Below are 23,006 nucleotides of genomic sequence, written 5' to 3' on the forward strand. Positions count from 1 at the left end.
AGTGGTGGGGGATGGAGCAAAGTGGCCTTAGAAGCCAGGTAAGGTAGTGGCAATGATTAGGGGCTCTGGAGAAGCCCAAGATAGATCTGAGGTACAAAGCATAAGGAAATCTCCAGATCTATCAGAATCTCAATTGAGTACTGTTACCTACCTGTCTATGTGTCTTTCTTCACTCAGGGAGCATAGAGGCATCATCTATCCCTATGGCTTCACTGGACTTCTCTATATACAGCTAGCCCCAAGCCCCAGGGGCAAAGGGATTTGGTATGACATTTATGGAAGACTTGCAGCCTACTATTCTAGGAAACATAAAGAAATAGTAGAAATAGCCACAAACTTAGTATATTGGTGGCAAGCCTGGGAAAAGGAAACTTAACACCTCTCCAGCACCTCGAATCCAGTGATGAGGTTCTAGGCTAGCAGCAAGATCCTACTGTAGTCATGGTGGTGAGGTGGCAGTTGCAGACCCTCGTTTCCTGACAGACTTGTCTTTTGGAGATCTCTAGGGGACTCACCCTTATGGAGCATGCTTCTTTCAATTGCCAGCTGAGATAGAGTGGCTTAGGAGAGGAGGCATATTATTTACCCTGTATTGGAATGTGTGACTTCAGGGCTTCCACCCACATTAAAGGATGTGGGTGACCCCCTGGAAGAATGTTGAAGGACTGTCCAGTAGCTCCTCCCCCCCCGTCCCCCTTTTTTTAGCTCTCCCCTTTCCCACCCCCGTGCTTCACACTGACTTGATTGAGAGGTATAAATAACGCTCAAATAATCTTCTATCCTCAACCTTTTGTGGGGTTTGCATAAATTTGCCTTGGGCAAACAGATCTTGAGACTACCGGGAGAGGTGACTGACGAATAGCCCAGAGGGTCTGGACAGCTCCGTTTCTCTGGCTTCTCCACAGTCCCTCCAGGCCTTTTCCTTCTCCAAGGTCTTTTTTCCTCACCTAGGCTTTCTTATCTCTCCCTCTTTATCTCTACCTCGAGGCTGTCTTCAAGTCTTAAATAAAATCTAGTTCTAAGGAAAGCCTTTCCCAATCCCCTTTAATTCTAGTGCCCCTCCTCGGTAGATTATTTCCAGTTTATCTTGTTTGAACATAATTGCTTGCACGGTGTCTCTCACTTAGAGTGTGAACTTCTTGAGATAAGGGATGCCTTTTGCTGTCTTTTGTATCCTTAGCACTTAGCATAGTGCCTGGCTGTGGACCTACGGTTTCTTTTTCTGTTCCCTTCCAAGTCCCTCAGTATTGTCCCTGAAACAAAGGCATGGGGGCCAGGATACTGGATGTTCCACTCTCTGGAAGAGGAGAGGGAGCATTCTCTTTTGGATCCCAGAGCTCTCATTGTTTTTCTGAGCTGTCTCATGCTGTCATGGGACTGCTACTCTCCTCTTCCCCCAGCTCCACTGCCCCTGACTGCAAGGGTATAACTGAGATGTATGCAGGGTAGAAGGACATAGACTGGTAGGACATAGAAGAACATCACTTCTCAGGGACCAGCTGCTGAGGATCTTGGGAATAATGGAGAATGATCAAGGGACTATCCCCCTGAATCAAGTGGGGTGAGAGTCAGACCGTACTGCCATCCCATAGAATGGAGGAGACTAAGGAATATCTCATGCCCAGATCTTCCTGTCCACTCAGTATCCTCTTTCCCCAAATCAGTTCCCTTTTGTAATCATGTAATCATTTTCACAATATCCTGTGCCACCTTTCCAATGAAAGAATCCTGACCAGAGAAGCTCTCACACCTCTTATATTAACTCCAGTTGTGCTATGGGGGTACACAAAGCAATGGGGAGAGCAGAGAGGTTCTGTGTTACAGAAGGAGGGGGTGGGTTTTGGCAGGGGCTACTTTCAGTGCAGAAATTCTCCCTCATCCTCCTCCCTCTCAGTATGATTAGCCTCCAAGTCAGGGGGTCAGCCCCTGCCTCAGAATCCAGGGATGTTGAGTCCAAAGACAGAATTGCAATAATATGGACACAAAACACCAAACAGAAATGGGGGAGGGGCATCCCTACCAAGTTGGTTGTGGGAGTGCATCCCACTCAGGGCTGCTATTGGCTTCCCAGTTCCCAAAGTAGTAGCTATGAACAGCAGGGAAAGATATGGGGTGCCTGGGGTGACAGTGTTAGGAAGAGATTCCCTATTTCCCCAAGACTGCAGAGGGGCACAGGAACAAAGAGTGGGGAAATATGGGCACCTGGGGGATAGAGCCCCAAGAGTGGACAGCAATTTCATTAAAGCAAAGTGGTAGCTGCTCCCAGTACCTGTGGGAAGGGAAGGCAGCAGAGCTGGGGTCCCTGGGAAATGGGCTGGGGGCAGGAGGCTGTCCAGCATCAGGCTGTATGCCCTCAGCTGTACTTTTTGTCCATATTTCCCATGCCATGGTCAGAGAAAGAGATTTGTGCTTGATCAGAGCTCTGAAGTGGGATGGTGATGGGAACATGATGCTGTCCTAGGGATCAGCTAGTCCTGGTGTCCCCTCCACAGTGCCCACAGTCCCCTTGGACATCAGGGTGCCCTATTCTCCCTCTCCAATCCCTTTCCCATGGGTCTGGGTCCTTCAGACGTGAGTCTGCATCCTCCGCTGCAGAGGTCGGCTGGGGTCCGAGTTCTGGGAGGAGGACTGAGAGTGGTGGGAAGAAGAGGCAGAGGCCTTGCTGGCCTTGTCAAACTGCACATAGCCGTCCTGCTTGCCACTGCTGCTGACGCTGCTGTCACACTGCGTGTCCAGGAAGGAGCTGCTGTCGCTGAGTGATCCTCTCTGGAACTCACGCTCACACAACTCAATGGATGAGCTGCCCATGCCCAGCACAAATCTCTGCCCGTAGTCGTAGAGTCGACTCTGGCCACTCAGGGTGCTGTAGATGTTGGTGAAGGACATGCCTGTGGGGACTCGTTGTTTTCCGGTAGGGCGTAGGTCAGGCTGGCAGCTGGAGAGGGAGATGGTGGGAGTGGAGTGGTGCTCCTTGAAGGTGTTGACACTGTAGTAGCCATTGGTGGGATCCTAGACAGGGAAGAAGAAAAGCATGACTGTGCTGGACTGGAGAGAACTCAACCTGGCCTCTTTTCCTGCTTGGGTCAGCCCAATGTGATTCACCAGAGGATCGGTGATCAAAGAAGAGAGGGACAGGTTTTTAAGGACTGTGGAGAGATGGAGACATTGTAAGGAAGGGACTGACTGGAGGGGCTCTGGAGTCTAGGGCACCAAAGGTCTAAAGCACGTTGGTACAGCTGCTTTGTGAGTAGTCTGGGCTTAATAAATGCTCATTGAGCTGAATTATATAAGTGATATGCAAATTGAATAATCATTCTGAATACTTTGAAAAATAAGACTATCTCCCCAAGCTGCAGCAAGGAGCCCTGACACTTCAAGCTGTCTTATCTGGTGTTAGAGTATGGTGATATCACTTGAGTGGGGGCTTATCCCTAGGATGGCCTTCTGCCACCTTTCTTGCCCAGTGATCATTGAGGGTCTCTTGGACTCTCCTTGGATATTGATGGGGTTGCATCAGCTGGATGTTGGAACCTAGAGTCCATCTCTAATATTATTGCCCTCAGTCTCGGTAAATTACCACAACAGCCTTCAGGACATTTGCTTTTTACCTTTAGGTTCTGAAATTCCTTTTCCTCCTCCTTGAGCACCTCCAGCTGCTTCAGAACTGAATCCTGCTGGAATTCCCCTCTATCCATCTACAATACAAAGGAGGATTTTCATCGAAAGGGAGATGAGACACTATTTCCATTTTCCTCTGGGGTTAAATAGAGGTTTGTTGAAGATGGTGATTTTCCCAGATACTTTCACTGAAGGACAGAGGAGCTTGGATGAAATCTCAGACTTTATTATTTTTGCTTCTCAGTCCCATGCTGGGAGAAGAGACAGAGGGCAGTGGGGCTCTTAAGATTCCACTTGCCTTGGTTTGGGCCTTGGGGGTTACCCTCTAAAGATCTGCTTTCCAATTACAGGGAAACCAAATTATTAGCTATGAATCAAGAGCCCCTGCCCTAGTGAGTATGTGGCAAGCTTTATTTAAAGCAATGTCAGAGATTTATGAATATGAGTTTTATCTGCCAGAAAACAGAGAATAATTAGACATCAGGTTAATGATAAACTTGTGTCCATGACATTAATAGTAGATGCTCTATATGCTTTTGTTATATTGAACTTATAACCACCATGACGAATACCCTTGTAACACACATCATTTCCTGTTTCTCACATTTTTCACTTGTGATGTTTGTCCAGGGTCTTGGCCTATTCTGTGAACAGGGCCTCTTTTCCTGCTCCCCACCCTCCCTCTAACTAGCTTCTTAGAGTTTTGGGGGGGGGGCAAAGACATTTCTATCCTGCTTCATTCCCCCTCCCACCCTGCCCTTTCCTCTCTTCCAGGATTACTCTGATTCTTATTTGTTCTGGGATCCTTCCTGCTCCCCCACCCACAGAAAATCCTTCAAGGATGCCTTTCCTTGGCCATAAAACCATGTGATGGTGGGTGTGGGGAGGGAAAGACACAATGGGGTTGGTTTGGACCTGGGCTTCTCATCATTTCCCTGCTGCCAGAGCACATCCATTGACCTTGCTAGGGAATGTAGTGGTGTCCTGAAGGTGGGGAGCTCAAGCCAGAGGTTATCAGGATGGGAAGCTGGCCTTGTTCACATCCCTAGAGACACCAAGGAATGGCCCTCTTGGAGGTAGTCATCTGTGGGTTTTCCTGCCAGTCCCAGCACTTATCCAGGGAAACATTAAGTTACCACTGAAGTCTGGGCTTGTCTTCTCCTTGCCCCAGGAGGCAATTGGATATTTTCTTATAGATCTGTGAAAGAATTACTTTTTTTTCCCCTGGGGCTGAGGTTGCAGAGAAAAGAGGGGAGAATACAGAAGTGACCTTGGGCTGAGCCCCTGGACCTGTTGCTATATCTGGCCTTGCGGTGATTTGTCTTGATTGGCTAAAAAAGGGGGTGGGGTGGGATGTGTTCACTACTTGTTGAATTGAGCTGCTAACTACTATGTTTTTCATGCCCAGAACCTTGAGGGGACCAGTGTATGTGGGGATGAACAGGGAGTAAGAGACAACATTTTTACCATCAGCTGCTTGATGGTGGGGTGCTCCTCAGCATCTCTCCCAGAGGCGGGCTCCTTGTGGACGATCTCCACGCGGATGTCATTTTTTGCGGACACAACACCTTTCAGATCTGATCAGAGAGTGGGGAAGGCCAGAGGATAAAACTACTCCCATTCTGCCCTCACTCCTCCATAGGAGTCATTCCTGTTGTGGGTCTTTATTCTTAGGATCAGTCCCTATTCCCAATGGCCCCAAATGGGGGGGGGGCTGGTCTTTCTGAGCAAAGCATCCTCTGTCCAGCTGCTCTTCAATCTACAGTTCAAGAGGGCAAATGAGCAAATAGCCCTGACTTGAAAATGTAGATCTGTTGTTTGTGGATATCTGGGTTCCCAGCATTTGAACTCTATGTTAACTAGATATTCAGTGATCCCTAAGGTAAAGAGCACAGTATATTTTAGGGCCCTCCAGTACTTAAGAGGGGAGTTATAATAACAGCTAGCACTTTAAGGCTTGCAAAGCACTTTACAAATCCTATGGGAGACAGATGCTATTCTTCCCATTTTATAGATGGAGCAAATGAGGTTAAGTGACTCATCCAGAGTCACACAGCTAATTAAATATCTGTTTGAAGCTGAATTTGAACTGAGGTGACTCTAAAGTTTATTATCTTAGTGCCTGGCACTTAATAAATACTTATTGACTGACTGAATCTAAGTTCACAATTCTCTCTACCTAGCTGCCTCTAGGGATCTCATGGGCTTCCTAGTTCAAGGAACTTACTGTTGGGGACCTATCTGTTTTTTTCTATCTCTGAGGAAACCTTCTCAAGGCATCAATCAGGTTTAGCTTTCCTGCCTTCTACTCCTCCTGGCTGACTTATGTCTTTGTCATTTGCCTTCACACAGTGGCTGCAGTCTTCAGGTTTGTGGTCACACCAATCATCAGACTTGATCACTTTTCCTCATGCACTGGGTGATGAAAGGACCCTTCCTTTATTGGCAATTAAATGATGTTATTACTGGAAGTTTAAAACAATAGTGCACTATAAAATTGTGAGGTTAGGGAAAGGGTGGAGCTGGCAGCCGAGCTAGGACAGGTGTAAAATGCTAATTGGACACAGCTGGTCACAATTGGACAGTCAGCTCTGCAAGTGGACTGAGGGAGAGGCAAACTCACTGCCAGTGGGAACTTGGTGGGAGGAATAACAACGGACCAGAGTTTTGAAGTCCGAAATGAAAAGGAGTCAGTTTTAGGAGTTGGCTAGGGGCAGCTATGTCTGGGACCATCTCCAGGAATCCTAGCAGCTGACCAGATGGTGAGGCTAGGCTTAGATGCTCATGAAGCCAAAGGCCAACGAACAGCCTGCTTTACAGGTTAGGGAATATGGTCAAGGCAGTATTGAGAGTAGGATCAAATATGTATCGACAGGGTCAGGTTAGCCCTGGAAAACTGTGTCAGCCATCAAGGGCTAGATTCAAGATAACTTAAAATAAAATGCCTGTACACCTTTATTGTTGTCTTCTCCCTTTAGAATGTAAGCTTCTTGAGGGCAGACATAGTTTGCTTATATTTGAATGGACATCTTTCTCTCTTTCCCTCCCCACAATCTATCTACTTAGTTAATTGTTTGATGTTTCTTTCTTCTTTTGTTAGTTAAGTTATTTATTTATTTTTAAAGATCTAATACTTTTCTCAGATGAATAGAACACAGTGTTTTCCAACCTTTGATCTCTGGCAAATTTTATTTTAATGATTTGTAAACCTCTTACTATTAAAGGTCCTTACCTTTAAGAGGCAGCTAGCTGGTACAGTTGATAGAGTAGTGGGCCTGGAGTCAGGAAGACCTGAGTTCAAATTTGACCTTAGATACTTCTTGGCTATGTGACCCTGTGCATGTCATTTAACCTCTATTTGCCTCAGTTTCCTCAACTTCAAAATGGGGATAATAACAGTGCCTACTTGTAATGCTTAGCCCAGTGTCTCTATACAGTAGGTTCTACATAATTTCCCCTTATTTCTTAAAACTTACAAACATAACTTGACTTAAGCCTTGGGGAGTTCCCACTCAACAGGGCTGAGCAGTCAGAGGGAAAGAATTCAGATTATTTTAATAGTTAGAGGCACAGTTTGGATTGGGAAATACTGCCTTTGAGGTTAGGTGAGGCTTGGTGACAAGTGGAAGTGACAAGTGACAGTGACAAGACGAAGAAGCCATGAACCCAACACTCTGTGACTGTCTGAACTCATTAGAAGGAGAGTAGGAGAAAATTTCAGGTTGAGTGGGTTTTTAGGTACAGCTTCAAAGGCTTGAGGCTCTTCCCAGTCTTGATTCCTACATTTTTGCTTCCATTTTTGAGCCTCCACACATGCTTTTAAAAACCTCCTCATCTCTGACCATCTCTTGCCTCCTTTCTGCTAATCAATGAATGTCCTATCCTTCAAAACTGCTCAACACTCCCTCCATGGGGAAAGCCTTCTCAGGTGATTTCCTCCTGGCTTGTAAAACTGCATTCACAGAATCAGAAAATATTAGAATGGAAAGAGTGGAAAGAGTCCATTAGAATGTCATCTAGTCTAACCTCTCCCTCCTCCCCCCACCCCCGCCCCCAATGCAGGAATATCTTCTATAACATCCCTGGCAGGTGGCAATTCATTTTTAATCTGAACAGGTCTAGTGATGAAGTTGCTACTTCACTTGGCAACCCATCCTATTTTCAGAAATGGAATTGTTTGAAAATTCCTTCTTCTATTGAGCCCAGTTTGGCTTTTTCATAAGTTCTACTCATTGGTTTAGAACGTCTGTTCTTTGGAGATGACACCAAGTAGTTCTCTTTTCAGTGACTTACGGGAAGATAATTACCATGTGTGGTTCTCCTCCTCCACTGTAAACCCTTCCCTCTCCCCCCAGTCTTCTTTCTGGGGGAAAAGTTTCCAGTTCCTTCAACCACTTACTCCCAACATTCCTTTTGGCCACTTATATGCATACGTTGCCATATAATTGCATAGTGTTTGTACTTGTTGGTATACATTCCTTGCATTCTTTCTTTAGGACTGTTTCAAGTGTGTGTTCAGTTTCGCCTATTAGGTTGAAAGTACTGAAGGACAAAGAGCAGAAAGAGCAAATCTCCTCCCCCCTTTCTATTCCTCCTCCTCTTCCTCTTCTTTTTCCTTCTCCTCCTATTTGTTTTGCATCTCTGCCTAGCAAACAAGGCAGAGATTATATATATATATATATATATTATATATATCTTTATACATAGAAAGAAATTAATTGAAAATGTTGGGGTGACTGGCCATATTGTGATGAGGGTCCCATGTTTACTGTTCTTCCAATCACAGTATCTACTCAGAGTTGAGTGGTCTAACTCTGGTTGTATTCTCACCCTCCCACCCTGACCCTGAGAAGATCCCAGATCCCCTGCTCCTCCATACTTCTCTGAGAACGGGCACAGCAGAAGGCCACAATGGTTGCCATGAGGACAAGGAAGGCCACACCGGCTCCCACCGCTACCCCAATGATGACAGACATTGGCACGGACTCTAGGAAAAAAAGAAAGCACCTATTATGGTGGTGGTGTTGGAAGGCTCAGCTCACAGATTGAAGAAGGGGCCACACTTAGATGGACCTGCTTCCTTCCTGGGAAATGGAGACTGGGTACACTACGGTAGAGTCCCACCAGGACCACTGGTGGTAAGCGTGGTACTGAGGGAGGGAAGTGGTATGAAGGTGACAGGAGGAACTGAAGAGGGGATTGGGACTGGTGGGAGAGGACTAGCAGGTACAAACACCGTGGGGTAAAGGGCAGACGTGCTGAAGGAAGTGGGAGCAAAGGGACAGGAACTAGTCACTTGTAGGAGAAGAGTTCTGGAAGGCAGAAAGTGAGGAATGATTGGGGCAAAGGAGGATGCCTGTGGGTCATGAATGAAGGACAAATAATATGTTCCAAGAATCCGCCAGTCAGAACCCTGGATAGGAGAGAGTCATCAACTCATTTTTGTTTCTCTGTCTTGGGAAAGAGCTGAACAGCTTCTGTCCTTGGTGGTTTAGAAGCCTCTGCCAAGCTTCTAGGGGACACAGAATGGATAGACAAATGGATGCATGGGCAGCGTAGCTTAGTGGGAGAACCTTTTGGAGAATGTCATAGCTGCATCATCTTCAATAAAAGCAGCCCTCTCTCTCCAGGACAGATGAGTAGAGGCGATGGGTCGGGGTTCTTATCCCCTGATATGTTGTTCTCTGAGGACTTTGAGCCCACGAGGAGGGGCCAGAGACAAAAAGGCAGTGGGATAACTTTCAGGAAGCAAAGGGAACACTCCCTCTCATTCTAAAGGAGACACATCTTCTCTTTTTTTCTTTTACCCAGGCGTGTTTTTCTATCTAAACCCATCTTCTGAAATCTCTGTTATTCTCTCTCTACTGGTCTATCGAGTTCTCCTTGTGATATTTCTGCCACTTGCCTTCTGACCTGACTCAAGTGAGAAGGTATCCAGTCCTTTCCTTCCCTGGGGGACTGGACTGGGGGAACTGTGAGGAGCAGAGAGTGACTTTATATTCTTCTTTAGGGAAATCTTGGCCAGTGATCTCTCCAGGGCTGAAAGGTTCACCCAGTCTAGGTGGGCCAGCAATGTGTCAACTCATTGAATGTCAGAGTGGGAAGGGACCTTAGGGAAAATCTAATCTAGTCTCTTCTGGATTATGAAATTTAAACCCTAAGAAGAGAAACGTTTAGAATCTTACAACCTGTTAGTGGCAGGTCAGGGTTTTCTGAGTGACCGTTCCTAAGTCTTTTCACTATGCCATGCTGTCCCTCGAGCATCTCATCAGGACAGGAGGTGGGATAGCAGATAAAGATCTTGAAGAGTGAAAGTGGTTTGGTGTCTGTTTGGCCTGACTTAAAGACTCCAGCAGCTGAGATCTCAGTCTGCCCCTAGCTTTTCCAATCCTTTCCAAATCCTCCACCATGGTAGTTCATGTCCAGTAAAGCAGACAAGGCCATAGGGCAATTATATTTTCTGCAGAGGTCTCTGGGGTCCTTCTACCCCACCCCCACCCAAGCGCAAAGAGAGATAGTAGTGGCCTAAGGCCCCGAGACCCTGGCTGGGAAGGCTGGCATACTGGGAACTATTTGGATCATCTAACCCTGATGTCCAGGGCTCCCTTTATTGTGATTGCCCAATGGGTGGGTGGAAGGAAACATGGGAGAGATGGGGAAAAATGATCCCCTGCCCCAATCCATTCTTCTACTTGGAGCTAGGAGTCCTTGAAATGAGAAGGAGGACTTTGAGGAGCTGGGGATGACTATTAGCAGACAGATGGAAAATGAAGACAGGTAAGAGATACTTTTCTACTTTGTCAATGGAAGCTCTCTGCAGGTATCAGTGAGAATATAATCTTATGGGTCATGACCCAACAGTAAGAGGAAGATAATAGTGTTTAACCTCCCATCAGACACTGTCTCTGCCTGGCTTCCAGTGGCTCTCTTGAGCTGGTACCAATGCCCCTGGGAGTGGGCATGGGGCACTTAACAGAGGATAGGTTGGCTCTGAGACCCAGTCTGGTCTAGGAGGAATACAATCCAACGAGTGCTTATTGGGTTAGGCAGACACTGGAAAGAGGCCTGGGTTTTTGGTCAGAAGAATTGGGTTTGAGAACCAGCCCTCTCCCTAATGTAACATTTGGGCAAGTCACTTAAAACTCTCTGAGCCCCCATTTCCTTACCTAAAAAGGGGATAATGCTTGTATTACCTCCCTTCCAGGGTTGTTGCAAATATTAAATGAGATCCTGCAACTATGGACTTTTAAAACTACAAATCTCTGAGTGTTCGTCATTAAATACAAGAAGGTAGAGATGGGGTAGGAGGAGGTTTAAGACTCCTATGCATGGTAACTGGAGAGCCCAGCACTTCCCCAAGTCTTGCTGAGGCTGAGGTGGCTGGCAGGATCTCTTTGGGGTCAAGGTGGATGGTAGGATGTAAAAGAGGACAGGGCATAGAGGTGCCCAGGACACCTCCTGTGAGGTCAGTGGGGCTAAGGCTTCTTGACATCTGTCTGGGCTCTGATTTCCTTTTTAGGTTTTGTACAAGACTGTCCCCTGTGCCTCACTCATCTTGTTCCTGCTTGGCATGAGAGCAGAATCGATCCAAGCATGGGAAGTTCGCTATCAAGTTCGTTGCCAGGTCGCTACCTAAACTTGACTACAAGGTGCCAAATATCATGTAGGGGATCCCCAGGTAAGAGGGCACAGACAGTCAGCACATGCCAAGGGTGGAGATGGCAGGACCCTGAGCATTCCAGCAAGTGACAGGCAAGTGGTTGCTAACTGGAAGAAGTCAGAGGCCTTTTGGGAGTCCAGGACAGACAGAAGGCTGGGGCAAGGGGAGAGATACAGTGATACCCAGGGGCACACAGGGTGCCGGAGGGCAGAGCTGCTTCTTAGAGCAACAGCAACAGGCCCTGGAGGAGGACAGGGGTGCAGGCAGTGGTGACCGCTCAAGAAGTCAGGCCTGCTCCCAAGCACTGACAAGATCAGGTCCCCAAGGTCCCTGTTCTGGCCCATGTTGGGGTGAAGGAGGAGGCTTACTGGAGAGCCTCCATTGCTGCTCCCTTGGTACAAGTTTGCAAAAGTCCTCCCTAACTTGTGGGAGTAGCCAGTCTGGGGCCTGCAGAAGCCCCATCTCCTCTTGGTTTTCCTCCCCACCTAGCCAACCGGCCCCTTCCCGCCCCTCCCCTGGGCAGCTCCTTTCATACCTGCTTCCAGCCCAGCTCCCGACTTCATTTCCGTACCTGTTTGGAAATAAAGCAAGTGTCCACAGCTGGGCCGGGGTGGGGGTGAGGGGCAAGCTAGCTGGGAGGGCCTGGGCGAATGCTGGAAGGGAACGCTCTTCCTAATCATAACTCCTAGACCACCCAACAGGCTCAGCTCTGCAGAGTTGAATTTAGAATTTATTCAGTCAGAGACACCAAAGGGGAAACGGGGTGGGTAGGGGAACAAGGGCTGGGGACATGGGTGGAGGGCTAAGGAGGGGAGAGAAGCAAGGACTGAACATTAGGGGGACACGCAGGAAGAGGCTAAGGGCTTTGGGATGGCATGTAGATGATGTCATGCAAATTATGTGCCAATAATCATGTAAATTAGAACTACTATTAGGAGAATGGATGCCAGGAGACAAGCATGATGGCATTGAGTATCAGCGGAACCGATCTCAGGCTTATAACAAGTTAGTAGTCTCCTATCAGGGTCTGGATGCCCAGAGCTGGGGAATAAAGTGGAAATGGTCAGGACTCAGGGGTATAGTCTAACCCCAACCACTCGGAGACCTTCTGTACCTAATATCATCCTTTCAAGGAAGTCAGGGTCAGGACCAGGGCCAGTTCATTCAGCTTGGACCACCTACACGGCATTTCTTCTGGGGGCGGGGGTGGGGAGAGGGGAGAATCCTGAACTTTTCTTAGTGGGAGAGAGCAGTTGTAGCTTAGAACTCTGGAAAGTGGTCATATGACTTAGACTCTAAGCGATTAGCTGGGAAACTGAGTCTGAGTTATCCCTGAGCATCTCACTTCCTGCCCCTTGTCTGGCGGGAGTTCTGGACACTCTGCTTTTTCTGAGTGCCACATCCCTAATTGGCATCTGGAAGAACCCACTCACTCTGGAGTTTGGCTGCAGCTCTCAGTCTGGGTTCAACTAGAATCATCTTTGCCCTGCTTGGGCGTCTTTTCTCAGAGATAGCACCTAATCTGGACCTATTCCCTGTCCCCATGCCACTGGAGAGCTGACTACAGCTGCCTCTGGAGCTTTTCTGGTCCTAGAGCTGGGACTACCTAAACATCTGGGTCATAAATGGGGAGTGGGAACTCTTTTTCCTCCCCCTTTCCCCTTTGCCTTCCTTCTAGCTTGGCTACCTTATACCCAGGCATTTAGCACAAACCCTTGGTCCTTTCAGATGGCATATCTAATTCTATGTTCATGGAAAACTTTAGACAGCTTTTATAGAGGAGGGTTCTTGCCTGCCCATTTACTCGGGGTTAGACATCCTCTGGGAACTCTCATTGAGCTGGGCTATTTTTCCTGTTTTCTTTCTTGAGGACAGATCCAGTGTTCCTATCATACCAACACCCTTTCTGCCCCCTAGTGGCCTCTCCTAGGCCCTAACTTGCTCCCCTTAAGCATAGGGCCACCCACAATGGTCCAAATAGGGGTATTTGACTGGGGACCTTTGCAAAAATGGGAGAAGGAACAGAGCAGTTCAAACTGCTATTACCTGGCTGCTGCTTGGCATGCTTTGAGGAAGTTGATTCAGTGTTGCACAGTGGACCTTTCTCATGGATATATTTATATATATATACATGAAAGTCAGGAAATGAACTTGAGTCCTGTTATCTTGTCATTTGCTATGGGCCAAAGTTTCTACTTTTGCCAAACTTTTCTATGCTCAAAGACCTTTTCTGTCTCTCCATGAAACTGGTAGAATTTTGCCTTAGGTGTTCTAATTTTCTAGGAGACTTCCCTAGCCAACCCTGAGTCAGGGCCCCTCCACCCAGATTCTCCTCTCCCCTTATCAACTTCCTTAGCAGTGCCCACCTTGCTCCTTGAGTCGAATTATCTCTGTGTCAGAGCCAAAACTATTCCAGGCTGTGCAGTTATAGATGGTCTGGAAGTCAGCCCGAACGATGTTGCTGATGGTTAGTGTGGAGATGACACCCTCTTCAGTGCTGACAGTCTCAACTGTGTAACGCCCCGAGGTCCCTGACTCGAGGACATTCTCCTTCCAGGACCAGGCCTAGGAAGGGGGAAAAGATAAAGATTAGTTATTGATGCCATCTTAAGCAGGACGGCAACACTCTCATCTTCAACCTTGAGCCCCAAGTTTCTGAGGTTTTTTATTCATACATACACAGCGTCAAGAGTTTGAGGTAGGGCTACTTCGGAAGGCATGAGAAAGTGCTCATTCTGTGTACTTTCCCACCCTGGGTAGGGAGCAACAGATGGTTAAGTCCCTTTACATTTGGCCTTTCTGCTTTGGGGAACCTGTCTGACTTCAACAGAAACATGTATCTACAGGAATAGATCTTACAAATGCACAAACATGGGTATATACTATTATACACTTATATAGAGAAAGACAGAGTCATTCTCACGTAAGCACAGACCTTCATTCTAGACATCTCTATGGAGAAATGCCATCCTTCAGAGTGTATCCTGAATGGGAACCTATGTTTGCTTATGTCCCTATATGTGTCCATTGTATCATAGATCTAGAAATGCAAGGGGCCTGTACAATCCCCTTCTTGTACAGATGGGGAAACCAAGGTCAAGAATGGTAAAATGACTTGTTCAAGGTTACACAGGCAAAAAGTGTAAAAACAGAGTTAAAATCTGAACTCAGGTCCCCTAATTCAGAAGCCATTGTTCTTTCTACCATACTGTGTTCCTAGGGGTGAAATTATACAGACTTTTATGTAGAAGATAAGATTTATGAGAGCGTAGAGGTGAGTGCTCAGGGGTACTGTTTAATGGAGGGGTACATAAGTATGTAGAGATGTGTGTGTGTGTGTGTGTGTGTGTATGTGTAATTTGGGAGTGAAGGAGTGTAGTCACTCATTGCTTAGATTCTAGTATGCATGTGCAGGACCAATAGGGAAGTGTGTACAAGAATAGGCAGGGTATGTGCTTAACAGTATGATTGTTCAGGATCATAGAGGGTTATAGTTGGGAAGAACTTTAGTAATCAGCTGCTACAGGCATCCTTAACCTTTTTTGTATCATGGCATGGACCACTATGGTAGCCTATGGACCCCTTCTCAGAATATTATTTTTAAATGCATAACATAAAATATATAGAATTACAAATAAAAATATTTATATTGAAAAACAGTTACCAAAATAGTAAAAAATAATAGTTCATGGAGGGCAGGTTTAGGACATCTCATCTAGTCCAATCCCTTCATTGTATGGATGAGGGAGATGAGACACAGAGGTTAAATGACTTGTCCAAGGCTCAAAGCTAATGAGTGCTGGATTCCACCTAGAAGCTGGAGTCTAGTGATCTTTCCACGATACCAGTGGCTCTCCCCACGTGACAGTAGTTGAACTATTTAGTACCTACTGGTTGAAGGAAACTATTCCATGACAAAAGCAATACCATTCAGTAGTGCTTTGAATTACTTTGTAGCTACATAAAGACCAAAATCATAGCTTCAGACACACATGTGGATTTGTCAACCCTCTGAAATAACCCTCTGGCCTCTCCCCACCCACAGGGTTCCTTGGCTATGCTATCCCTTGGTCTCTGTATCTGTACCAACCATACAGTGTTTACTTTTATAAAAAGTACCTTCACACACATTTCCTGCAGCCTCTGACAAAGGAACTAGATGAACGAGACTTCAGCGGCTCCAGCTCTTGAAGCCTGAATGTTTAATTGGGTGTGGAGAGCACCTACTCATGTTCAGGCTTGCTAAGCTGGTCCAGGGTTGGTTTGTATGGCTGTTCTCCATGGACCACATTAACTAAGTTCATAGAGGCCCAGAACCAGGAGGGGCATAGAAGTTTCTAAATCATAGCAACTCAGAGAGATTATCTGCTGAGGTGTAAAGGGGTTATGATTTGTGTCCATGTGGATAGAAGTTTTAATAAGGTGACAAAAATCATTGGTTCTCGGAGTATTCCATTACAAATGTTTGGGGTGGGGGGTTTTAACATGAAAAAAATTATGTACACAGAATGCTGTTTTAAATCAGAATGATGTTTTAAATAATTGAAGAAAATGCCAATTTTCAGTGACATGTCAGTGAAAAAAAAGATGTAATTTTTTTTTGGCCAGTCCAAGTATATGCACTGCTTGAAATCTATCCACAAAGTCCAGGGACCCCAGGTTAAGAACCCATATGCTGCATTATGGGTGAAAAAGGATTTTATGACTTAACAGACTATTGCTAATAGTTCCCACTTATTTCTTCGGGAAAATGTTCACTGAGCTGGAAACAACTGACTGAGTCATTAGTAAATCAAGGACTAGCTATCTCATTTTAGCTTAACAACTCTCTGAAATAGATAGGACAGGTTTCTTGCTATCTTGTAGATGAGGAAGCCCAAGTCAAGAGGTCTTACTTGATATGTCCAATGTCACACAGAGTAAATCTTGGACCAGGTCTTGATTGAATGTAAACTCCTTATGGATGGGGACTATTGTATTTTTGCCTTTGAATATATGCCCAGGGCCTGGCTCATAGTAGTCGCTTGACAGATGTGAATGGATTGAATGATTCTCACTTCTGGTCCAGTCCTTTTCCCTAGTCCTAACTTTGTGTGTGTGTGTTTCCATCTGGTCCTTCCTGCTCTAGTGTGGCACAGGCCAGGGAGAAGCAACGGTCATCAGGCCACTAAGTTTACTCACGATTCGGTCTGGTGGAGGGGTGCTCCGGATAAAGCACTTGATTTGCCCTTTCTCGCCATGCAAGGCATGCTGGGTCTGGGTGCTAGAGATGATGGGGGGCCCTATGGGGAGAGATACCAACACATATTAGGGAGAGTGAATGCCTCCAGCTTCTTCCCTCTTCATACCCCCCTTCCCTATTGACCACAAATTCTCAGAATGCTTCTATTAGGGATTTGGAGATGAGCATAAGATAGCAGGGGTGAAGGAAGAGTCAGGGAAGGAAGTCAGTCCTGTTCTTATTTGTCTGGGTCTTTGAGGAACGCCAATGCCTCTCTAAAACGACTTTGAAACAGTCTTGGACCACTGAGAGGTTAAGTCCAGCCAAGGCTGTGTAGCTGGTCAGGCATGTGTCAAAGGCAGGACTTGAACCCAGGTTGTCCTGGCTCTGAGGACTGCCCTCTATTCACCATGTTCACTATGCACTCCGAAATAGCTGTCTTTGTCACTTGGTGTCCTCTGATGTGGTACAGCTATTCAACTAATGCCATTTGGAAAATAGTCAGCAGGGGGAGCTCCTGCCTAACACAAACAGCATCCTCTCCCTGGAACCCACTGGTCAGAAGAGGGTGGATCCGCTAAGGATCCTGCCAGATCTTCCTGATAACCTGGACTGATGGAGCTATTGGGGCATTTGGGCTTCCAACTTCACCTAAACAGTCCCATACAGATAATCAGAATAGTTCATTCATCTAGTGCTTTAAATTTAAGAAAAAAGATTCCCTTAAACAACAACTTTGTGAGGTAGTGGCAGCATTATCATTTCCATTTTACAGATGAGGACACTGAGGCTTAGAGAGAGGTTAAAGTGACTTGCTTAGGCACATAACAAGTAAGTGGTATAGTCAGAGCATGAACTTGGGTCTTCTGATTCCAAGTCCAATGCTCTTTCCTCTTAATACAATGTTTCTTCTTAATGTTAAGAATTTGTCAGTATTGGGATGGCTAGATGGCACAGTGAATAGAGCACCGGCCCTGGAGTCAGGAGGACCTGAGTTCAAATCCGGCCTCAGACACTTAACATTTACTAGCCGTGTGACCTTGGGCAAGTCACTTAACCTCAATTTCCCTGCATTCCCCCTTCCAAAAAGCCAAAAAAAAAAAAAAGAAATTTGTCAATATCTAAATAATAGCTAGTATTTACATAGTACTTAAAGGTTTGCAAAGTGCTTTACAAATATCAACTCATTTTATCCTCACAGAAACTCTGGGAAGTAGGTGTTATTATTATCTTCATATTTACAGATGAGGAAACCGAGGCAGAAAGAGGTCAGGTGACTTGCCTAGAGCCGCGCAGGTAATGTCTAGGCCACATTTGAACTCAAGTCTTCCTGTCTGGCAATCTAGTGCTCTATGCACTGTGCTACCAGTTGCTTCAAGCACAGGTAACGAAACATGATTCAACAACTGCCGTTAGCCTTATCTAACCCAGTTGTAGCCCCTGAAATCACTCTAGCAGTCTACCTGCTCTGTGGCATCTGTTTCATATATGTCTGCTCTGTTTTCTCCTTCCTCTTTTCACAGAAAAGCAGTACAGACAGAGCTTGAAAAGGCCACCCAGCCAACAATTTTTCCTGTCAGGGAGTTCTGTCTTAGAGCTTATCCAAGTCTTTCACACTGCAGGGTAAAACTATTACTTCCAGGTCTGACGGCAGAGGTGCAGCTGACTGAAAACAGTAGCTGTGATGATTCTCTAACAGCCTTTGAAAACTTGAAGATGTTTATTGCCCAGATATCTCCTATTATTGGATGTTATTTAGGCATTTTGTACACTGGCTAATGAGTAATTCATTTTGGCTGTATAATGAGCTGCCAACTCATGAATACCTGATATCCAAATGTACCTAATTCCAAAGGGCTGCCTTAGCTGGGGACTGCCTCCTCATAGGAGTGGCCGCAGGATTTCCTCTTGGACTTTGGGGCTATTGCTTCTCAGCCACTGTGGCCTTGGGGGATTTTTCTCCCCTACCCTTTCCTAAATGTTTGGGACTCACAGGATACTTCCTGTGGATGTTGTGGCCAGGGCAAGAGTAGAGGAAAGGGAAAGTCTGTTTCCATTGCTTGGAGTCCTAAGTTGGACCTTGGAATGAGCTTTTCCACAGAAGCAAGGTTATAAATAGTGATTAGGTTCTACAGTGTCTCTGATACCTTATGGATCAGAGAGGGTTTTATGAGCTAGCCTGGGAAGCTAACCACTATTTATAACATTGCTGTTATATAGATGGTGTCTTAGGCAAATATACCCCCAATTCCCCTAAAGTGACTTACAAACTTTTGGAACACAATCCTTTTGTAGATTGGGGACTTCATGTGTAGGTAATAGTGCCATATACAAATGCCAGGATTGGCTGACCCCCCTGGTAGATTGAGGTGACTTCCAAGGCTGCTTCCTTATGAAACAGAGGACTCACAGGCCTAGCTAAAGAGAAGCTGGCTGTCCCCTAGTGCCTAGTACAGTGCCTTCCACAAAGGTAAGATTAAATGTTTATTGAATTTAGTCAAGGTGCTTTTGCCTGGGAAAACAACCAGAAGCTACCAGTCATTAGGGAAAGGGGATGGGCAGATCTAAACAGACCATGTTTTAGAAATAGATGGCATTTAGGGGTGGAAAGGAATCACAGAAATTCAGAGTTGGGAGGGAATCCAGGGAATTCAGCTTGGACCTGCACAAAATTCACCCTTTGCTTGAAGACCTTTTGTCAGAGGGATATCATGGTGTCCTGAGGCAGGTCAGTCTGCTTTTGGATGACTCAGCTTCCCAGGCAGTTTTTCTTTATGGGGGTTAAGGACTGGGGTCTAGCATTTCACTGGCACTGGGAACTCCCACATGAAGAAACATCTTCCATCAAAGCAGGTCAGCATATTTTATGCAACTTACAATATTAGAGTGCTTCAAGCACTGAGAGGCTAAATGACTTAGCCAGGGTCACATGACAAGAATGTGTCAGAGTTGAAACTTGGACGCAGATCTTCCTGTCTGTAAGGCTCTTTCCATTACAGTATGCTGCCTCTTAAGCTTAAATCTGTTTCTCTTCAACTTCTATCTTTTGCTCCTAGTTTTGCCCTTTGGGGCCAAGTAGAATAAGTCTATCCCTTTTCAATCAATCAATCAGTCAACATTTAGTAAGTACCAATATGTGCCAGGCACTCTGATAAATGCTGGATCTGAAAAGAAGCCAAAGATAGTCCTGTCCTTAGGGAATTTACAATCTCATAGGGGAGACAACATGCAAAAAATATATACAAAGCAAGCCATATGCAGGATCAACAGGAAATAATGAACAGAGGGAAAACACTAGAGTTAAAGAGGGGTTGGGGAAGGCTTCCTGTAGAAGGTGAATTTTAGTTCGGACTTAGGGGAAGCCAGGGAGGTCAATGGTCAGAGGGGAGGAGGGAGAGTATTCTAGGCATGGGGGACAGCTAGAGGGAATGCCTGGAGCCAAGAGATGGAGTGTATTGTTCATGAAACAGCCAGGAGGCCAGTGTCATTGGATGGAAGAGTGTGTGGCCAGAAGTAAGGTAAAGAAAACTGGAAATGTAGGAGGGGGATATGATGTGAAGGGCTTTGAATGCCAAACAAAGCATTTTGTGTTTGCTCCACTTTCACTTGACGGCCTTTATTAGGATTTTATTCAAATTCCCTTATTTCTCAGATAGGGAAACTGAGAAAGGCTAGGTGGTCTTCTGACTCCCAGATCAGTGTTCCTTCTGCCACACCATGCTATCTTGGTCTGGGAGGAGGTGGGAATGAGGTATGTCTTAGGTCTCAGAAGAGCAATACATTTGCAGAGAGAGGTTAGAACATAGATGGGAGAGGGAGAAGTGGGATAGGAATTAAGTTATCAGAAAGTGCCCATTGGTCTTGGGGTACAAGGGATCTTCATGGAATAGAAGAGTCCTCTGCTATATTGGGTTCCTGATTCTTTCCTCTCAATTCCACATCCAGTTCCACCTAAGAATAGAAAACTAAGATCACTGAGGTATTTACAATATGAACATGGTGTATGTGGTACTTCATGGGAATTCTGTGCCAGGGTAGTGGCTGGGATAGAGTCTTCTATGAATGCTTCTATATCACTCCTGGGGTGGGGGATGGGGAGCTCATTTCTCATAAAATAGAGCAAAGAAGGCTGGGATGAGGGGTGCAGAGAATAGTAAATTACACTGGGAACAAAACAAAAATTGCTTCAAACATAATTGTTGTTTATTAGCCCCTTTAATTAAAACAGATTTGCATTTCTATGAGCTGCTTGCAGCAAAGGGGAAAAAATACTAGGGAGTTTATGATGGAGACTGACTCCAGTATGTGAGTGAGGTGGAGAGGAAGGAGAAAAGTGAAGTTTTCATTAAGTGGGGACTTAATGTGGGACTTCTCTTTTGGTGTGGGGCTGAGGAGGGATCTCTGAGCTCCAGGAAACATCCAGGCCAGAAGAGCTGAGGTTTGAATTTCTTCCTCAGCAGCAAGCCAGGAAACTAGACAACTCCTGTCCATGGTACTGATGGCATTGGCTCACTGACTTCCTTTTAAGTCCCAACGAAAATCTCCTCTGTTATAAGAAGGCTTCCTCAATCCATTTTAATTCTAGTGTCTTCCATCTGTTAATTACTTCCTATTTATTTCTTGCTTCGTATATGTTTATTTGAATGTTGTCTCACTCATTAGATTGTAAGCTCCTTGAAGGTAGGGACTTTTGCCTCTTTTTGTATCCTCAGCACTTAGGACAGTGCTTGGCACATTGTAAGCACTTAATAAATGATGATTGATCAGTTGATTGATTGATGGTACTCTCAATCATAAACTCTCCCCCCCTTGCCCCCAGCCTCCTTCCAGTAGAGCTAGGGCTTCTCAGTTGTTTTAAGAGCTAGTAGACAAGTGAATGGGCAGAAGGACTGAAGGGAAATCAGGCAGGAAGTCAGAATTAGAAAGTAGGATATGTCTATCTCCCATGGAGACATGGTTGGTGGGGAGATCAAGCCTAGATCACTACTGACTCAGATTTTTGAAATGAATCAGGTAAGACCAGAATATCCTCAGAGATGGAAGCTGAGACCTACCTACTTCATTTCATACAGTAGCATCTGCAACCATCTTCTCCCTGCCTCATCCCCTAAACAGGATTCAATTTTGGTGAAAGGCTCAGCCCATTCCTGACTTTGACACTTAAACTTAAAAGCTCCCTAGGCCCCTCTCCAATGGGTCAATCTCTATTTAACACCCCATTCTCCAGACAGCAGCTGGAAAATGTAGCTCCTTAGCTCAGGCCACTGGCTGGTAAGGGTTTTGTCACTCATTTCCTACCACTGGGTAAGTCAATCTCTACCACACATGAATGAATGATTTTAATACCCTTATCATGATGTTTTAGTACCTTGGTTGACATTTTTACTTAGCTTTCCTTTCCTTCTGCCAAGCTGTTTGTGGAAAAGAAGGGAGTTGAAACAGTAGCTATGCTGGTGGGATCCTGGGATCGTTCTGGTGCATGGAAGAGAGGGACTATCCAAAGTATGGCTATTAAGCAGATATCCAGGAGAGTGAGTGAATTAATCTCTTCTACCCAATGGAGCTGCCATATTGGGGAGGTTTCTTAGGAGCAAACTCTGTTGCTTAAACTCCTAAAGAGACACTGTTAATATTGGTTCTTATCATGGACCCACTCCCTTTCTCAAATTATGTTTTTAAAAAATTACTGGACTTATGATTTCATTGGTGTAGAAAACTCTCCAGGAGGAAAACTTTTAACAATGCAGACCAACACTCAAGAGTTATGGAAAATTGTCTGAGGGTACTGAGAGATTAAATGAACATGACTCCAGTCACACAGCCAGCATGTGTCAGAGGTTGAATTTGCATCTAGTCTTCTTAACTCTGAAGTTGGTTTGCTATACAGTCCACCACACTGTCTTTCTCCCAAGTCTTGTCCATATGAAGTGATCTGATGTATTTCCTCAAAAGAAGCTTTTTTTTTTCTTTTCATCTCTGTCCAATAATCTAGGTTAATGGACCCAATGATGGGGTATCTGGGGATATCCTCTGTGACTTGGGAATTCCAGCCTGGGGGATAGTAATCCTATGATTGAGTGCTATTTCTGGACCAGACCACAACTAAAACTTGGGGAATTTATTGAACTGGGAGCTCAATGAGTCTACAATGATAACATGGTTGCCCCCCCAATCTAATTTGCTTTTAGGCAGCATTAACAGAAGTAGAGTGTTTAGGACAAGAGGCAAGAAAGTCCTGTTCTGTTCTGGTCAGAACATAGACCAGGAATGCCTCATTTTAGGAAGGACAATTGACAAGAAGCTGGAGGTCAGAATAGTGAGGAGACTGGAAACTGTCCTCTGAGGGCTGTTTGATGGAATTGCAACTAGAGGCATGGGAACTGTTTTCAAGTATTTGGAGGGTTATCACATGAAAGAGGGATTAGATTTATTTTTCTAGGCTCTAAAGGGGAAAATTAAGTCTATCTATCTATCTATCTATCTATCTATCTATCTATCTATCTATCT

At 45.4% G+C, this 23,006-nt stretch overlaps 1 protein-coding gene across 1 annotated transcript in view; it reads right to left on the bottom strand.

Annotated features, from left to right (window-relative positions):
* Nucleotides 1–744: 744 nt before the first annotated feature.
* The window catches only part of KIRREL3 (kirre like nephrin family adhesion molecule 3), a 781,784-nt gene continuing 759,522 nt past the window's right edge, over nt 745–23,006 (bottom strand). The window contains exons 12-18 of the mRNA XM_069080881.1: nt 16,460–16,560; nt 13,645–13,843; nt 11,814–11,849; nt 8,498–8,605; nt 5,086–5,195; nt 3,609–3,695; nt 745–3,009 (exon numbers count right to left, since the gene is read on the bottom strand). Coding sequence (XP_068936982.1) covers nt 2,566–3,009; nt 3,609–3,695; nt 5,086–5,195; nt 8,498–8,605; nt 11,814–11,849; nt 13,645–13,843; nt 16,460–16,560 — 1,085 coding nt within the window. The 3' untranslated portion in view covers nt 745–2,565. The remainder of the gene's footprint in view (nt 3,010–3,608; nt 3,696–5,085; nt 5,196–8,497; nt 8,606–11,813; nt 11,850–13,644; nt 13,844–16,459; nt 16,561–23,006) is intronic.

This window comes from Petaurus breviceps, unplaced genomic scaffold, assembly GCF_028583685.1.
Source record: "Petaurus breviceps papuanus isolate PSGF00001 unplaced genomic scaffold, PetGlider_PUasm1.0 91133, whole genome shotgun sequence".
Taxonomy (NCBI): Eukaryota; Metazoa; Chordata; class Mammalia; order Diprotodontia; family Petauridae; genus Petaurus; species Petaurus breviceps.